Source organism: Zootermopsis nevadensis, unplaced genomic scaffold, assembly GCF_977971745.1.
Source record: "Zootermopsis nevadensis isolate Lab colony 2312 unplaced genomic scaffold, Znev_1.0 Znev_ptg000003l, whole genome shotgun sequence".
Classification (NCBI taxonomy): Eukaryota; Metazoa; Arthropoda; class Insecta; order Blattodea; family Termopsidae; genus Zootermopsis; species Zootermopsis nevadensis.
The window spans coordinates 5066915-5080274 of NW_028259135.1; the positions used below are offsets into that span (position 1 = coordinate 5066915).

The following is a 13360-nucleotide window of genomic DNA, read 5'->3' on the forward strand; positions in this document are numbered from 1 at the left end:
ATTTCCAACGACTAATGTCGTTTGCGTTCAGTTTCACTTAAATGTCGCTAGGCTCTCAGTCCCTGCCGTTTCTTACCGAACGCGCGCCATTGTGACACTTAAGTGCCATTTCTATTATTACATCCGCGTGCGGAGTAATGGAGTGCCACACGAAACACCCGACATGGCCGGCTGCTCGTCGAGCAGACTGCGGGACGTCAGGGGACGCAGGACACTGAATCATGAGGACCCATGCAGGAACGAAGGCATTTTATAATTGTATCCATAATCCCACCGAGAAAACTTATTGGGCACCTGACAATTTCTCATGTAGTGAAGATGTTTTATTTTGAAACCTTAAACAAGTTGTTGTGTTCCCGTTAGCTGATTCTCGTCTCGGGGGGGGGGGGGGGGCGGCGGATGCACGAGGTATTTCGGTTCATGGATGCAGAAACTTCCACTCCAGTTTTAGTGGGAAAGTGTCTGTTGGCGTAATTGGAATTCATCCAGTTGAAAATCCGTGAAGAGATCGGTGCGATTGTTTGAAGCGAGTCTTACAAACTAAATCGCAAAGAAGTGAGGTCGCTCAGGACGATAGCCAGTCGTGGATCTGTTGTAGACTTCGAGGTTCTCCCGGCGGTGAGTCTGAAGACGGCCGTCTTCTAGGTTGTAGCGCCGCGTAGTCTGGTAGAACATCCTCAACGTTCCAGTGGCCCGATTTACGCCCAGAGATATTTAACACAAATTCGACTTTCTCCCGGACGCTGTCTGAACCTAATTTCGAACAAATCTCGCGCGCGCACGGAAATAAACCCGGCGCGTCCAGCACTGTTCTGGCTGTAGAAGAGAATAAGTTACGTGCAGTGGCTCGCCCGAGTCCCGGTGACATCGCTCTTCTTTACCTGTTCCCTGTTTCCAGAATACACTTTCCCCATAGTAGACTACGCCACATCTTATCACTTCTGATTCTTCTTAGACATGGCCTTAAAAATTTGTCAAATTACTAGGGAAATTGCTGGCAAATGCCTGAAACTCCAGCTGCGACGAAGCACACTAAGAGAGATACTCACCCTGCGGTCCGACTGTCGCTGGGGGTACGCGTGTAATACGGCGGGAATCACGAACAGCAGTAGCACGAGAGGCCGCATGGTCGCAGCACCTGTTAAACAAAAAAAATCACGTCGCGTTAGGGATAACAAATCAGAAACAAGCAGCGCAATTTTCGGTTCCGAGCTCTTCTTATCGCGACAAGAAATTGGACGGAACGGCCAGAAAAATTGTTATCGATTACATAAAACTTTGGTACAGACGTATCCTCCTTTCTGTAAAACCGGTGGTTCCCCATTCGTCCTCGATCTCAGGGCAATTAAGTACCCCTGAGGACGAGGACGAAAACGGTTCCCGAAACGTCGGTGTTTTCGTCTCTCAGCCACCTGAAACGGCTGGTAAACCGAGAAGAATTCGTTATTCTTGGTCTCCGTGAAATCACACAACACAAACCGAGATACAACGGTGAGGTTTCAGAGCGATTCCCTCGAGACGGCTCGGGCGTTTTGAAACTTAAAATTCGATGGTGAAGTTTATAATCATGGAAAACTGAAGCTAACAATATGGAAAAATTCTGAGTGCTAAGAATGTATAAATATTTATTTTACGCGACTTAAAAGTAAAAAAAAAGTTGTCAGTGGAACCACGGTTCCGGAGAATTAGACGTAAATACGTCTATACGGAAAGGAAGTTTATATATTGGCTTTATTCTAAATATTTCCTTTATACCCGCTTTACATTTGAGATAAGTTTGATTAAGACATTGCTTATTTAACTTGAATTAGTTACGCTTAAGATGGGTCTGTGGTAGATGAATGTAATGTAAAGTAATGTAATGTAAGGTAAGGTAATGTAATAAAATGTTTTATAGGTAACAACAATGCCGAGTAAACAGATGAAGTTTCCCAGCTAACCATTGTTGTTTATTCGTTGATAAACCATTGTTACACATTTTCGTTTCACTTTTTCGTTCCACTTTTTGCCGAATGACACTGACCCTAAAATATAGACGTATTTACGTCAAAAAGAACTATAATACGGAAGAAATTTTATTATGAATGTAATCATGATTACGCAACGCATCTGAAACGGAAAGTGGATCAGAGCCGCGAATGCCATCTGCAACGTCGGTTAGCGTGGAAGAGTGGTCATCACACTTTGCACAGGTGTTCTGCACTTTGGTTTTCGGAATGCCAGCGATTACTCATCTACGCGTCATTCGCCAGAAAGGAAATGTGTTTTCAAGGAAGCAGAAACGGGTTTCTTGAGTAGCCGTGTCATTTATTTACAGCGTTAAGAATTAATTAAACCTCCTGACATCGGGACCGATTAGAAGCGGCGTGCCGAAAATGCTTGTAATTTCTTTGTAATGTGTGAGTGTGCGTGCCTTTTTTCATTTGTCTTTAGTTCTTAGGTTAGGTCGAAGAGTTCGTGGCCTCTGAAACCACCCGAGTCCCGACAGAACGGAGTTAACGCAGTCTGTCAATCATCGTCTGAGTAATTCGAGAGGTGAGACAAGTGAACGGGAAGACTTCAAATATCCATTATGCAGTCATTTCAAGCAAAGAATACATGAAAGTCCCGAATCCTAATAAAAGTGAATAACCTAACCTAAACTTTATCGAAATGAACACAACGCCGAGGTCTTCAAGAAGTCGGACGGCTTGGAACATGGCGAAAGACCGAAGCAGGAAAGAAAAATAGAGGACGAAATTCGGGAACCGAGAGAGGAGAAAGGACGACTGATTGACTGGACGTTCTTGTGGATCGGTCAGTCTGCACGAGAGACATGAACCAGATAACTTTCTCCTTTGAAAGCTACGTAATCCAGTTGCCTGAGCAAAGCGAAAGCGTAGATCTGCATCTGACCTGAGCATTCTGACGTCGTACGACATAATTCACGACAATACACCAGGAACACATCGCGATTCATTGGTTCTTGTTGCGGTTTGATCTCAGGAGCCCTACATTCTGTGGGCTGGTCGCCACGGGTAATTCAAGACCGGGCAGCCCCAGCACGTCTGGTCACGACAGGTCGAATTTTCGTTCATGGGCGCGCGCGCTACGAACGACGTTTCTGCCGTGATGCGTTTTGATGGCATTTGGGAAAAAGAAATTTGTCAGTTTTCAAAAAATTAGTCAACTCCTCAGCATCTTGTCCTGCGCTTAAATTCCAAAACTTTGACATCACCTTTGATTCTGGAGACGACGCACGTGAGATGCCCTCGAGACCATTCATCAGAACGAGCTTATCGTCTGATTATCTTAAAATGGAGGTCTACAATTAGCATCTGTACGACGAAGACGTTGCACACGTCTTTAAATCGGTTAGCAATCAGTTCCCGCGACATTCAATTCTGCTCACTTTGCTCTCACCCAAACGTCGCGGTCGAGTGGTTCCCACTCCTACTTCGTGTTTGGGAGGTTCCGGGTTCAAATCTCGGTCGTTGAGGTTGTTCGTGGTTCACCTCGATCACTCACACACATGCACACGAGCTCGGATAGTAATGTACCAGTCTCTTAGGTTTGGCCATGAACGCGTCTTACCACCTCCTTCCTAATTCCTGTCATTAGGCGCTATGCAGTTAGAGATACATACGGCGACTTTAATATACCATAGAAGTAGCAAACACATAAGAGACCGTGGCGGAACAAGTTCTAAATGCTTAATGCAGAGTTGGTCGCATAGTTCCCGTCAGCAAGAACTTACAGAACTGCAGTAGTTGAAGAGAATGGTGGCTTCTGACACGTAACACTTTCATTAAAAAACCACTGCAAGTTTGGAAGAAGTGCAGTCTTCATGACTTGAAAATTTTTTTACCTGCTATTTTGTCATGTTTTCGCTAAATTAATGCAGCCAGAAGTGGACCAATTTCAGAAACTCCCGGGCCGAATATACCACGTGGTTCGAAGGCGGAGATAAGTCGAAATGGTACGCGGCTGATGCCATGTATATATATATATATATATATATATATATGTGTGTGTGTGTGTTAATAATCCTAACAACTTTTATTATATCTGTGGAGAAGTGACTTTTAAATCACAAAATCCAAACTTAACCCCCATCGTTAAGAAAGCGTACCACCTTTATTTTGGTTGCAAAGTGGGTGACATGGGCAGGGTATGAGCACTCCATATTTGCTGTCTGAAGTGATCTACGAATCTACGTGAGTGGCTAAAAGGAAAAATGCAATCCATGCCCTTCGCTTTGCCCATGGTGTGGCGGGAACCGCATAACCATGTAAACGACTGCCACTTCTGTATGATTCCTCCTGTCATCGGCATAAACAATGAGAACAAACATACTTTGATCTATCCAAAGATCTCCTCAGCCATTCGTCCTATACCCCACAATCATGAACTACCTGTACCTGTCCCTCCTATCTCCTACACACCTGAAGAATTCTCATCATCACCGCCATCAGATGACGCCATTCCAAGATCATCGGCAGCTCAAGATAAGAGTTTGTGCCAGAAACGTTACCTTCTACGTCTCACAGAGTAACTCAAAGTAAACTGAATGATCTAGTGAGAGATTTAGACTTGCCTAAGTATAAGGCACAGTTGCTAGGATCGCGACTTAGGCAATGGAATGTACTTGAAGAAAATGTTAAAATATCCTGTTATCGCGTTTGTCAGATTCCTTTGCAATTCTTTATTCCATGCAAGATGATCTCGTATTTTTTGTTGACGTAGTCGGTCTTATGGATGCCCTGCATTTAGAACATAACCCAAAAGAGTTGCGGCGTTTTATAGATTCCTCAAAAGTCAGCTTGAAAGCAGTGTTATTGCACAATGGCAATAAATTACCCAGTATTCCTATAGCTCATACGGTTCATATGAAAGAGACATAAAATTACATTAAACAATTAATCAACAGGGTGAATTATGACAAATATAAGTGGTGTATATGTGCAGATTTGTCCCGTGCCGTAGCCGCGCGGTCTGAGGCATCATGCTTCGGACCGGCGATACCGAATGCGAGCTTTTTTCGAGTCTCGGGGGAGAAGAAATTTTCTCATGAGCTTTCGACCAGTTTATGGGACCGGTGCCAACCCAGCATCGTGAGGAAATTGGGGAGCTACAATGAGTAGCGTAATCTGGTCAGGAAAGCAGTGGCCCCTTCGACAGTACTTGGAACCAGGTACTAAAGATACCGTCCGTGAAACACTGGTAGATCAAAGGAAAATAATACTGCCAGCATTGCACATTAAATTGGGTTAACTGGTTAGCTTAGTTAGTTTATAGTCTTACGTTAGTCAGACTCCTCTTCGCAAGGAATTATTTGTCGGTCACTCGAGGGCCGCCGGTTGTCGACAGCTGTTTTAAAAGGTTAAGAAAGTGAACTGAAATTACGTACTATAGTCTTAAAACATAATTGTTTTTAAATTAACCATATTTAATTTCATCTCCCACAGGAAACATGGCAAGCCATATTATGGCTTCTTATGGCCAATTGTGTTCTTGCGCACAACACTATGCGACAGCAGGGTCATGTAGTGACCTGCATCACAACCGTCGCACAAAACTTTTTTGCCCAGGAAGGAACAACAGTTGTTTCTCTGCCGAATGAGGAACATTTGACATATTCTCATCGGCAGGACACCGACCTGTTGTTAGAACAGTTTCATGGCAGCGTCGGTAAACCGATCGTTGTTTCTGGTCCTGGGCAAGAAATGTGCCCACGGTTACCAAAAATAATAAGCGGGCCCCTTATTTCTGCGGTACGAACCCCCCGACAATGCAATGATTTTGACAAGCAGGACAGTTACATCTTGTGGGCTTCTGGTCAAGTAAGGGAACAGTTGGAACGGTTGAAGTCGTGTTACAACGCATGGAACGCCCGAGGACAATTCCTCGTGGTATTGGAGACACCGGGCGATTTGCTGCAGATCCTGGAGGAACTGCGGCAGTGGAAGATCCTGAACGTTGTAGTACTGACACCGTCAGACAGCGAGCAGCATACGTTCGATTTGTATTCGTGGTTTCCGTATCGGAAACCATCGAGTGATTGTGGAAAGTTGCGTCAAGCAGTTCTGGTCGACAAATGTGTGGCGAATAGAGAATATTTACTGCGAAATGCCGCTTTATTCTCTTCAGAGGTGCCAACTGACTTGGGTGGTTGCCCTATAAGTGTTTCGACATTCCCATTAGATCCCTTCGTGATGTTAGGCAGCGATAAGGAGGAAGAAATGGACGAAACTGAGGTCAGGTATACCGAGGGTTTGGACATACGCCTTCTTCACTTCATGGCAAAATGTCTAAACGCATCTGTGAAGTTCGTGCCGCCACCAATTGGAGTCCGGAACGATGCGAACAACACCTGGGGAGGAGTAGCGGGTGACGTCATCGGCCGAAGGGCAGACATCGGTATGGGCGCAACTTCGTACATCTACTCGATAGTGAGAGACCTGGACTTCACTGTTCCCTACGACGTCCTGGAGGTCGTCTGGGCTGTCCCAAGAGCTAAAGCCCGTCCGCGATGGGGCAGCATCACGAGAGTGTTCCATCTGCCAATGTGGTTGCTCCTGATGGGCGTCATGGTCGTGGCTGCTGGGGCCATGCTTTGCCTGTCCAAATACAAGGCGAAGTATCAACAAGGACGGTCCGAGTACACAACTCTGTCCGGATGCCTGTCCAGTGCTTGGGCGGCCATGTTGGGAGTTGGTGTTCCTGTGCAACCACGCAGTGGACCATTGAGGTTGTTGATTCAACGCTTCTTGATTAGTAATTAGTGTAATTATCAGTGGGTTCAGAGTTCACGGAGATTTTTCTCATACTTCAACGCGTACGGAAATGAGATTCTAAAATATGATGCTGACATGTAATACGTGCGAGTAGTTAATTTCCTTCACTAAATTTGTAGCAGTAAGAACATAAAAAACAATATTTGTGACACAATTACAAACATATTATTTTCTTATGTGTAATTCAAATGCACCTTCATATCAGTTTGAATTTATGCAGATCCAATAAATTTCTCTCTAATTATGACAAAAGCGCGTCTCTCCGTCAACGTTTCCTAGCCTGAGTTTTAAATTTGAAGTACGTCGTTGACATACGTGTCCATCAACTGACAACACCACGTCAAAATTACCGATTTCATAAATTATCTACTGTTCTTTTGATTTAATTCCTTTTAAAGATAAGCAGAAGTAGTTGCATCTCTGATTAAGACTCTAAGATGTGTGACGTAAGACACAATAAGAATAATTCAGAATACACACAAATTTTGCCAAACAATATGTCTCGCCAATTGCATTTTCAGATTTTCCGTATTTTTTTTAAAACTAAGAATCATTTATTCACAATTTTCGTTCGAAAACTTACTCGCTACAGCACAGTCCGTCTTTAGAAGCTAACAGTCGCTCAACTACTCAATAACCCGGAGGTCTCAGTTCACAAGCACTCACCACATAAACTTACTCCTCCAAACTGAATAACAGAAGTTTTTCGCTTTTGTCACACAGGATCATCTTCATCGCGTGGGTGATACATAGCCTTGCAGTAAGCACAGTGTTCCAGGCGTTCATGACCAGCTTCCTGGTGGATCCTGGGCTTGAGAAGCAGATCATGAATGTGGAAGACTTGCTTACTTCGGGATTCCATTACGGCGTGCATAAAATATTCTTCGGCTATTTGTTTTTCCTCCAAATAAAGCAAAGAGATGTGATGCTGCCTAACACGGACATTTGCGTTAAAGTCGAAGAATGCGCACAGAAAGTAGCAGACGAAGGAAATTACGCAACCATTTTGAACAGCATCACCGCTGAATATCTAAACACGTACAAAACCTCGGACAACAATGGCGTCGGAAAACTCTACATGTTGGAGGAAAAACTCTCGACAAATTTCCAAGTATTTATTCTTCCGAGAGGCAGCGAATTTCTGGGAACTTTCAACCGTCTGGTGACCGTAGCAAATGAGGCAGGGTTGGTAACGCACTTCTGGAAAGAAATGTTGACAACCAACAAGATCAAAGCCCGATCCATCACAGAACCAGTAGGAGATGGCTATGAAGTGTACACGATCATCCACCTTCAGAGCGCCTTCTATCTGCTGCTTCTGGGGTACTGCACCGCCTTCTGCGTGTTTTTCGCGGAGATCATCCATCAGAAATGGCGGACGAGAAGACGTCGCCAAAATAAGATCAGATTTCTAGAACGCAGGGTGCGGCGGTGTCTGCGCAGAAGGAGGGTCGCATGGTGATGGTGGTCTTGTTGGTTCTGACGACGCGTGGATACAAGTTGTAAAGGCGAAGGAATTGTCACGTAAGTACAAGTTGGCATGGCGTCACACCCCCAAAAAATACAACACAGACGACTACTTTATAGTATTTGTGCTTATTTCTTTGTAACTTTATTCAGCACGGTTTTTCAAATATTGTAGTGAAATGCAGAAAGTTAGTTCTTATAGGATGCCCCGTTCCACAACACACGTACTTAATAATGAATCAAAAACAGGAAATACGCAGATAGAGGCAAGTGTGCGAGTTCTTCTTCCTGAAGATCCGAACAAGTTTTACATTTGAAGAACAAGCTATAATGCAAACTGGTTAAAAACAAATAAACCTAAGAAATTATTTTTCCTAAGTAAATTGAAAATAGAGCTGTTCTACTATGCGCCATGTAGGCGCTTTGGGGGAGGAGGCTTGCGTGCTCAAATGAACCTTAGGGCTATGCCGGCCAGAGCTTCGGCTCATGGTAGGGTCACCCAAGCCGGACAGGTCTATGGCCTCTTTCACACACCACGGTTTCGTAGACACCGTTGAGCCAACCGCAGTTGCTTTTCCTCATTTCAGAATGGATCGTAATCGGATTATTGCTATGTGGTTTTTGCACCGTCGTCGAAAGAAATCGAAGCGTGGTAATAGGATGTATTGGGTCCATCCATTCAATCAAAGGAGCGTTGGAGTTGGTGTATTTTACACGTTATTTGAAGAATTTCGAAGAGATGAAAACAAGTTTTTTAACTATTTCCGTATGTCCATTTCCTCATTTGACGAACTGCTTGGCCGATTGAAATGTAGCCTTCAGCGTCAGAATACAAAAATTAGAAAGTGCATTCAACCTGTGGAAATGTTAGCTGTGACAATTAGGTAAGTAAAATACTACGGTATTCTTTTTTAAATTTTAATTACTATAATTATTTTAAGTTTTAAATATTTATTGTCATTTTCAAAATATGAATTAACAAAAGCATCATTGAACAGTAAACCGAACTCAATATATTGTGAAATCAATGGATTCTATAGTCCCAGTTGTATTGCTTGAAATTGTAGAAGCTGTAGACAGCGCCGGGGACAGATTTTCCGACGGTCTGTAGGAACGAGGAGTTGATGAAGTCATCTGTCTCCCATAATGCTCATAAAACTGAGCAGACTTGTTGTTGGGAACTGCATAGACGATGGCACTGCGGTGTTAATTGTCATCTCCTGACTTTCTTGTGCATGGGAAAATCTAGAAGGTGAGAGGACATTCTCATCCCTTTTACGCTGTTTCGTATTTGATATAAGTTGGAATATTCCAATCTGAAATTGTACAAAGTCGTCATCTTCAAAAGTTTCCAGTGACGGAATATTACTGTTAAAGAATGATAAGTGTCTGTTTGGTTTACTTCCTTCCAGTGCTTTTAACATTTGCAATTCCAATTCATCTGGTTTACGCGCCTGCGTGAACCCAGTCCAGTTCGTGGTGTTTCAAAATTAGCTTCTGTAGAAATTTCAGGATTAGTGACCTACTCTTCTGTTCCTGCTCTGGGAATTTCAGTTTGCCTTACGTAATTCAATTTTGCCAAAAATTTAATTTGATCGTTGTACACGTATTTCTTAATTTTTTGTAGTTCCTGCACCGGATATCTTGGTTTCTCTGTGTTTTTTGCATGATTTCACAAAGGTGTCTCGAACATTTGTCCATCTTCTCATTACTTCTTTGCCTGTATCAATGAAATTTACCTATAAAACTTGTATTTTATGAAAATTGAAGCGTGCGTCGGCTGAAGCAACGTTATAAGTTACAAAAAAATCAAGTGTTTGTTTTCTATGTAATAATGTTCTATATATTACGAACACGGTGGTCTAGCGGTTAGAACGTTGGCCTTGTAATCCTGGGGTCTCGGGTTCGATTCCCGGCGGTGCCCGAATTTATAACTTGTGTTGGGTAAGGCCGTGGTCTAGGCAACACGGAGTTTTCCTCCGGGGGCTTCCCCGGTTTCTCCGTGGCATCCCAACAATTACTCCATTCACACACAGAAGAAGGCAATGGCAAACCACTTCTGGATCATCTGCCAAGAACGTATATGAACAGGTCCCAGTCCGAGAAAAGGATGGAAGGATCCTGTTCATATGGACCTGTCGTCAGACAGAACACTACATAATAATAAGATGAGGTGGTCTAGCGGTCAGAACGCTAGCCTTGTAATCCTGGGGTCTCGGGTTCGATTCCCGGTGGTGGATCATCTGAAAGCATTTTAAGTCGATATTTGCAGCCACGGAAATCGATATGCCAATTACATGAGGGCCGAGAAACTTCATTGGGAATTTCTCTTGTGTTAGGCCGAGACCGCTAGAATGTTGAAGCTGATAACGAGTGCATATTAACTCGAAAAAACAAACAAGTTAGGAAATGTGCGCGTTGTGTCACAGTGTAAAAATGTTGGCACATCCGCCAGAATTTTATCTTTGTGACTGGCGGCAATTCACGCGCAGGGGATTTCCAACGGGGAATCTGTCCAACCTTTGAGCTTTGCAAACAGCAGGAGAATTCTCTGTACTGGGTCACCCTTCCTCCGTGTCGATGGGAATGGGCCACTTCAATGGTACTGGGTTCAATTCCAACAGTTGTCGTTAATATAAAAGACCTCCCTAATAGTCTAGTGGTAAGCGAATTGCCCAAATTCGCGATTATGTCATCACGCATGTAAAATGGCCTTCACTCTCCCCGAGTTAAACTCCGCAGTTCCAAATTTTATTAAATTCAGTTCAGCCGTTTTCGAGTTGTTTCATGCGTACAGACGGACACAGACATTAATTTTAACAGTCGCTACGCGAAGACCAGAACTCGACTAAAATAAGAAAAAAAGTACGCAACTTATACACGATATTAATCCCATTAACGAAGTGGAGTATGACGCATTTTTAAATGGAAATGCATGGGACTTCATTGCAATGCTTCAAAACAAATGAAGGTAGCTGTCTTCTGGGCTGTAGCGCCGTGTAATCTGGTTGAAGTTTGCCGACGTTTCAGAGGTAGTTGCTACCTCTATCATCAGGGCGATGAGAATCTCTAAAACGCCAGTAAATTTCTGACAGGCAATGTGACCGTACAACTCCGAAGACAGCAATGTTCATGGAAGCCGCCGTCAGAACAACAAATGCTACAAATAACTGTCGGTCTATGAGTCACGGACGTGTTTTTCTCCAAAATAAATGTGGCAAATGGAGGATTTAGTACATTTGTTTAAACAGCAACAGACTGGAAGGGAATCAACCGTCGTCAAACAGGGCAATGCCTAGGGGTCCGCCTGGAAAACTGAGAAAAACCTTGCTGTCTGCAACCGTACACAAGCCAAGCTCAATGAACACGGCCTCACGCTGTGACGGGTTTTCTATCTTCTCGGGGCTAACCTAACCTAAACTTAAACACAGCAAGAAAAACACACGCAAGGGTTTGATGCAAATGCTCAGGCGAGTTGTAAACACCAGAACAAGTCAGTCAGATTCAAATTAATGGGTCACGAAAAGCGACTGTCCGAGTTACACCCCACAGGCCTAAAATTTCATAATACGTGCTTAAAAGCTGAACGTGGCGTTGCGAACAATTTTCTGGCGCTGAGTCGCCGGGACACCACGCCCCTCCCCCTGCCCCACTTATCACCTGTGCGCGGTGGCAACCTGTGGGTGACACCAAACGCCGTGGCCCGCGTTTCGTCTCAGACTCCGGTCTTCCGTTAAAAGTAAAGTAAAGTTTGTCCCACTATACGCCATGTAGGCGTTTGGGGTGAGTGGAGGTATAGCTCCTCTCTTCCTTGACCCCGGCACTAGATGGGGGTGAGTGGTCAGCATCACGCTCCGGCCGGCTTTACCCCCGGGAAAGGATCCCGGTACCCATTTTAGAGGAGGCTGGGTGGGCCCCAGAGCCGGTCTGGATGCAGAGGCTAGAGGAAAAATCCTCTGCCCCCGTCGGGGATCGAACCCCGGTCGTCCAGCCCGTAGCTAGTCACTATACTGACTGAGCTATCCCGGCTCACCGGTCTTCCGTTACCGACTGATTTTCCGTGATGCGGGCTAGGAAGTATGAAAAGGTTAGGTTAGCAAACAAATTAAGAAATGAGAACTGATCAATTCCCTGTGATGATTCTAAAGTGATTTACGAAACTTCTTGTACGTGGATTTTAAAGTGAAGTCCGATTCTGTGTAGTGTTCAAACCCCGTCTCCGTATGTTACCTGTGCATCTGCGGGACACGGCGAACAGGATTCCTGTGACACATTTACGAGAATCGGCGCATCAACTGCTTCGTACTCACCCCGTGTGTGTGTTGTGTGTCTGCGAGCTGCACACTCCGCACTGGTCCTTTCGGCTCGGAGACCACGGAGAAACTGGAGCGATCGGCTTTCGCCTTTCACTCACCTTCGCCTCTGTTTCGTTTCTTTTCAAGGATTACGTCTCGTTCGCCGTCTTCTGAAGGAAATGGACGCAGTTTGACGTTTGCTTGTTCTTGCGATCAAAGTGCAGTAACTGAGCCGCGCCGCAAAATGTCATATTTTTACGAGTGCTGCTACAATTAGGCAGCTTTTGGAATTATTTCTAATATGCGTGAATAAAACTAAGTAACGTAAAATAAGAATTGCCATTGTTGATCGAAGTGAAAATGGGTCAGAAGTGAACACAGAATGGACGGAAGGAGACACGAGTGTAATCGTTCCCCGATGAATTTCAGCAAACTCTTTTTATACCCACGCACAACGTCGTGACTTTTTTCTCTCTGTATGACTACGCGATGCAAAACGTGAACATGAAAATACTGTGTATGATTTTTTCTTTTTGTGGTCTTCTGTGCGTTTCTGTTCTCAACATTTGACACAACTCTACTCCAATAGTTATAAAGTGACATGGGATTATTATGCAAAGTCATCTTCTATGGAGGCAGCACGCCCAAAGTTTTAACACATCACATTCCCTAGGTTTAAACTGCATAGGCACATGTTTGCATAAAAAAGGAGTTGTAGCATATACTCTGTTCACTGCATATGTTTACTATATTCCTGCTGTTTTTCATTAAAACGGTTTTTACTATTACATTTAGCGCAATTGTAACAATGAATCACACTTA

At 44.1% G+C, this 13360-nt stretch overlaps 2 protein-coding genes across 13 annotated transcripts in view; one reads left to right on the forward strand and one right to left on the reverse strand.

Moving 5' to 3' along the window:
* LOC110839576 (uncharacterized) overlaps positions 1-13360 on the reverse strand; it is a 146112-nt gene that overhangs the window by 64007 nt on the left and 68745 nt on the right. For 10 of the 12 annotated variants that reach the window (XR_015532570.1, XM_087340448.1, XM_087340470.1 and 7 more), the window contains one exon: positions 1050-1138. The exons of 1 other annotated variant lie outside the window; for it this stretch is intronic. Coding sequence is in view for 10 of the 11 variants with exons in the window: in XM_087340470.1 (XP_087196596.1) it covers positions 1050-1138 (89 nt within the window). In the remaining variant the exon portion in view is untranslated. Of the gene's footprint in view, positions 1-1049; positions 1139-12553; positions 12625-13360 lie in introns of those variants that run through there. One more of the 12 variants, XM_087340471.1, reaches the window with a different exon arrangement.
* Positions 5474-9977, forward strand: LOC110840459 (glutamate receptor 2). The gene is made up of 4 exons (XM_022085504.2): positions 5474-6730; positions 7500-8300; positions 8831-9127; positions 9311-9977. The coding sequence occupies exons 1-2, from the start codon at positions 5478-5480 to the stop codon at positions 8236-8238; spliced, it is 1992 nt and encodes a 663-aa protein (XP_021941196.2). The 5' UTR covers positions 5474-5477; the 3' UTR covers positions 8239-8300; positions 8831-9127; positions 9311-9977.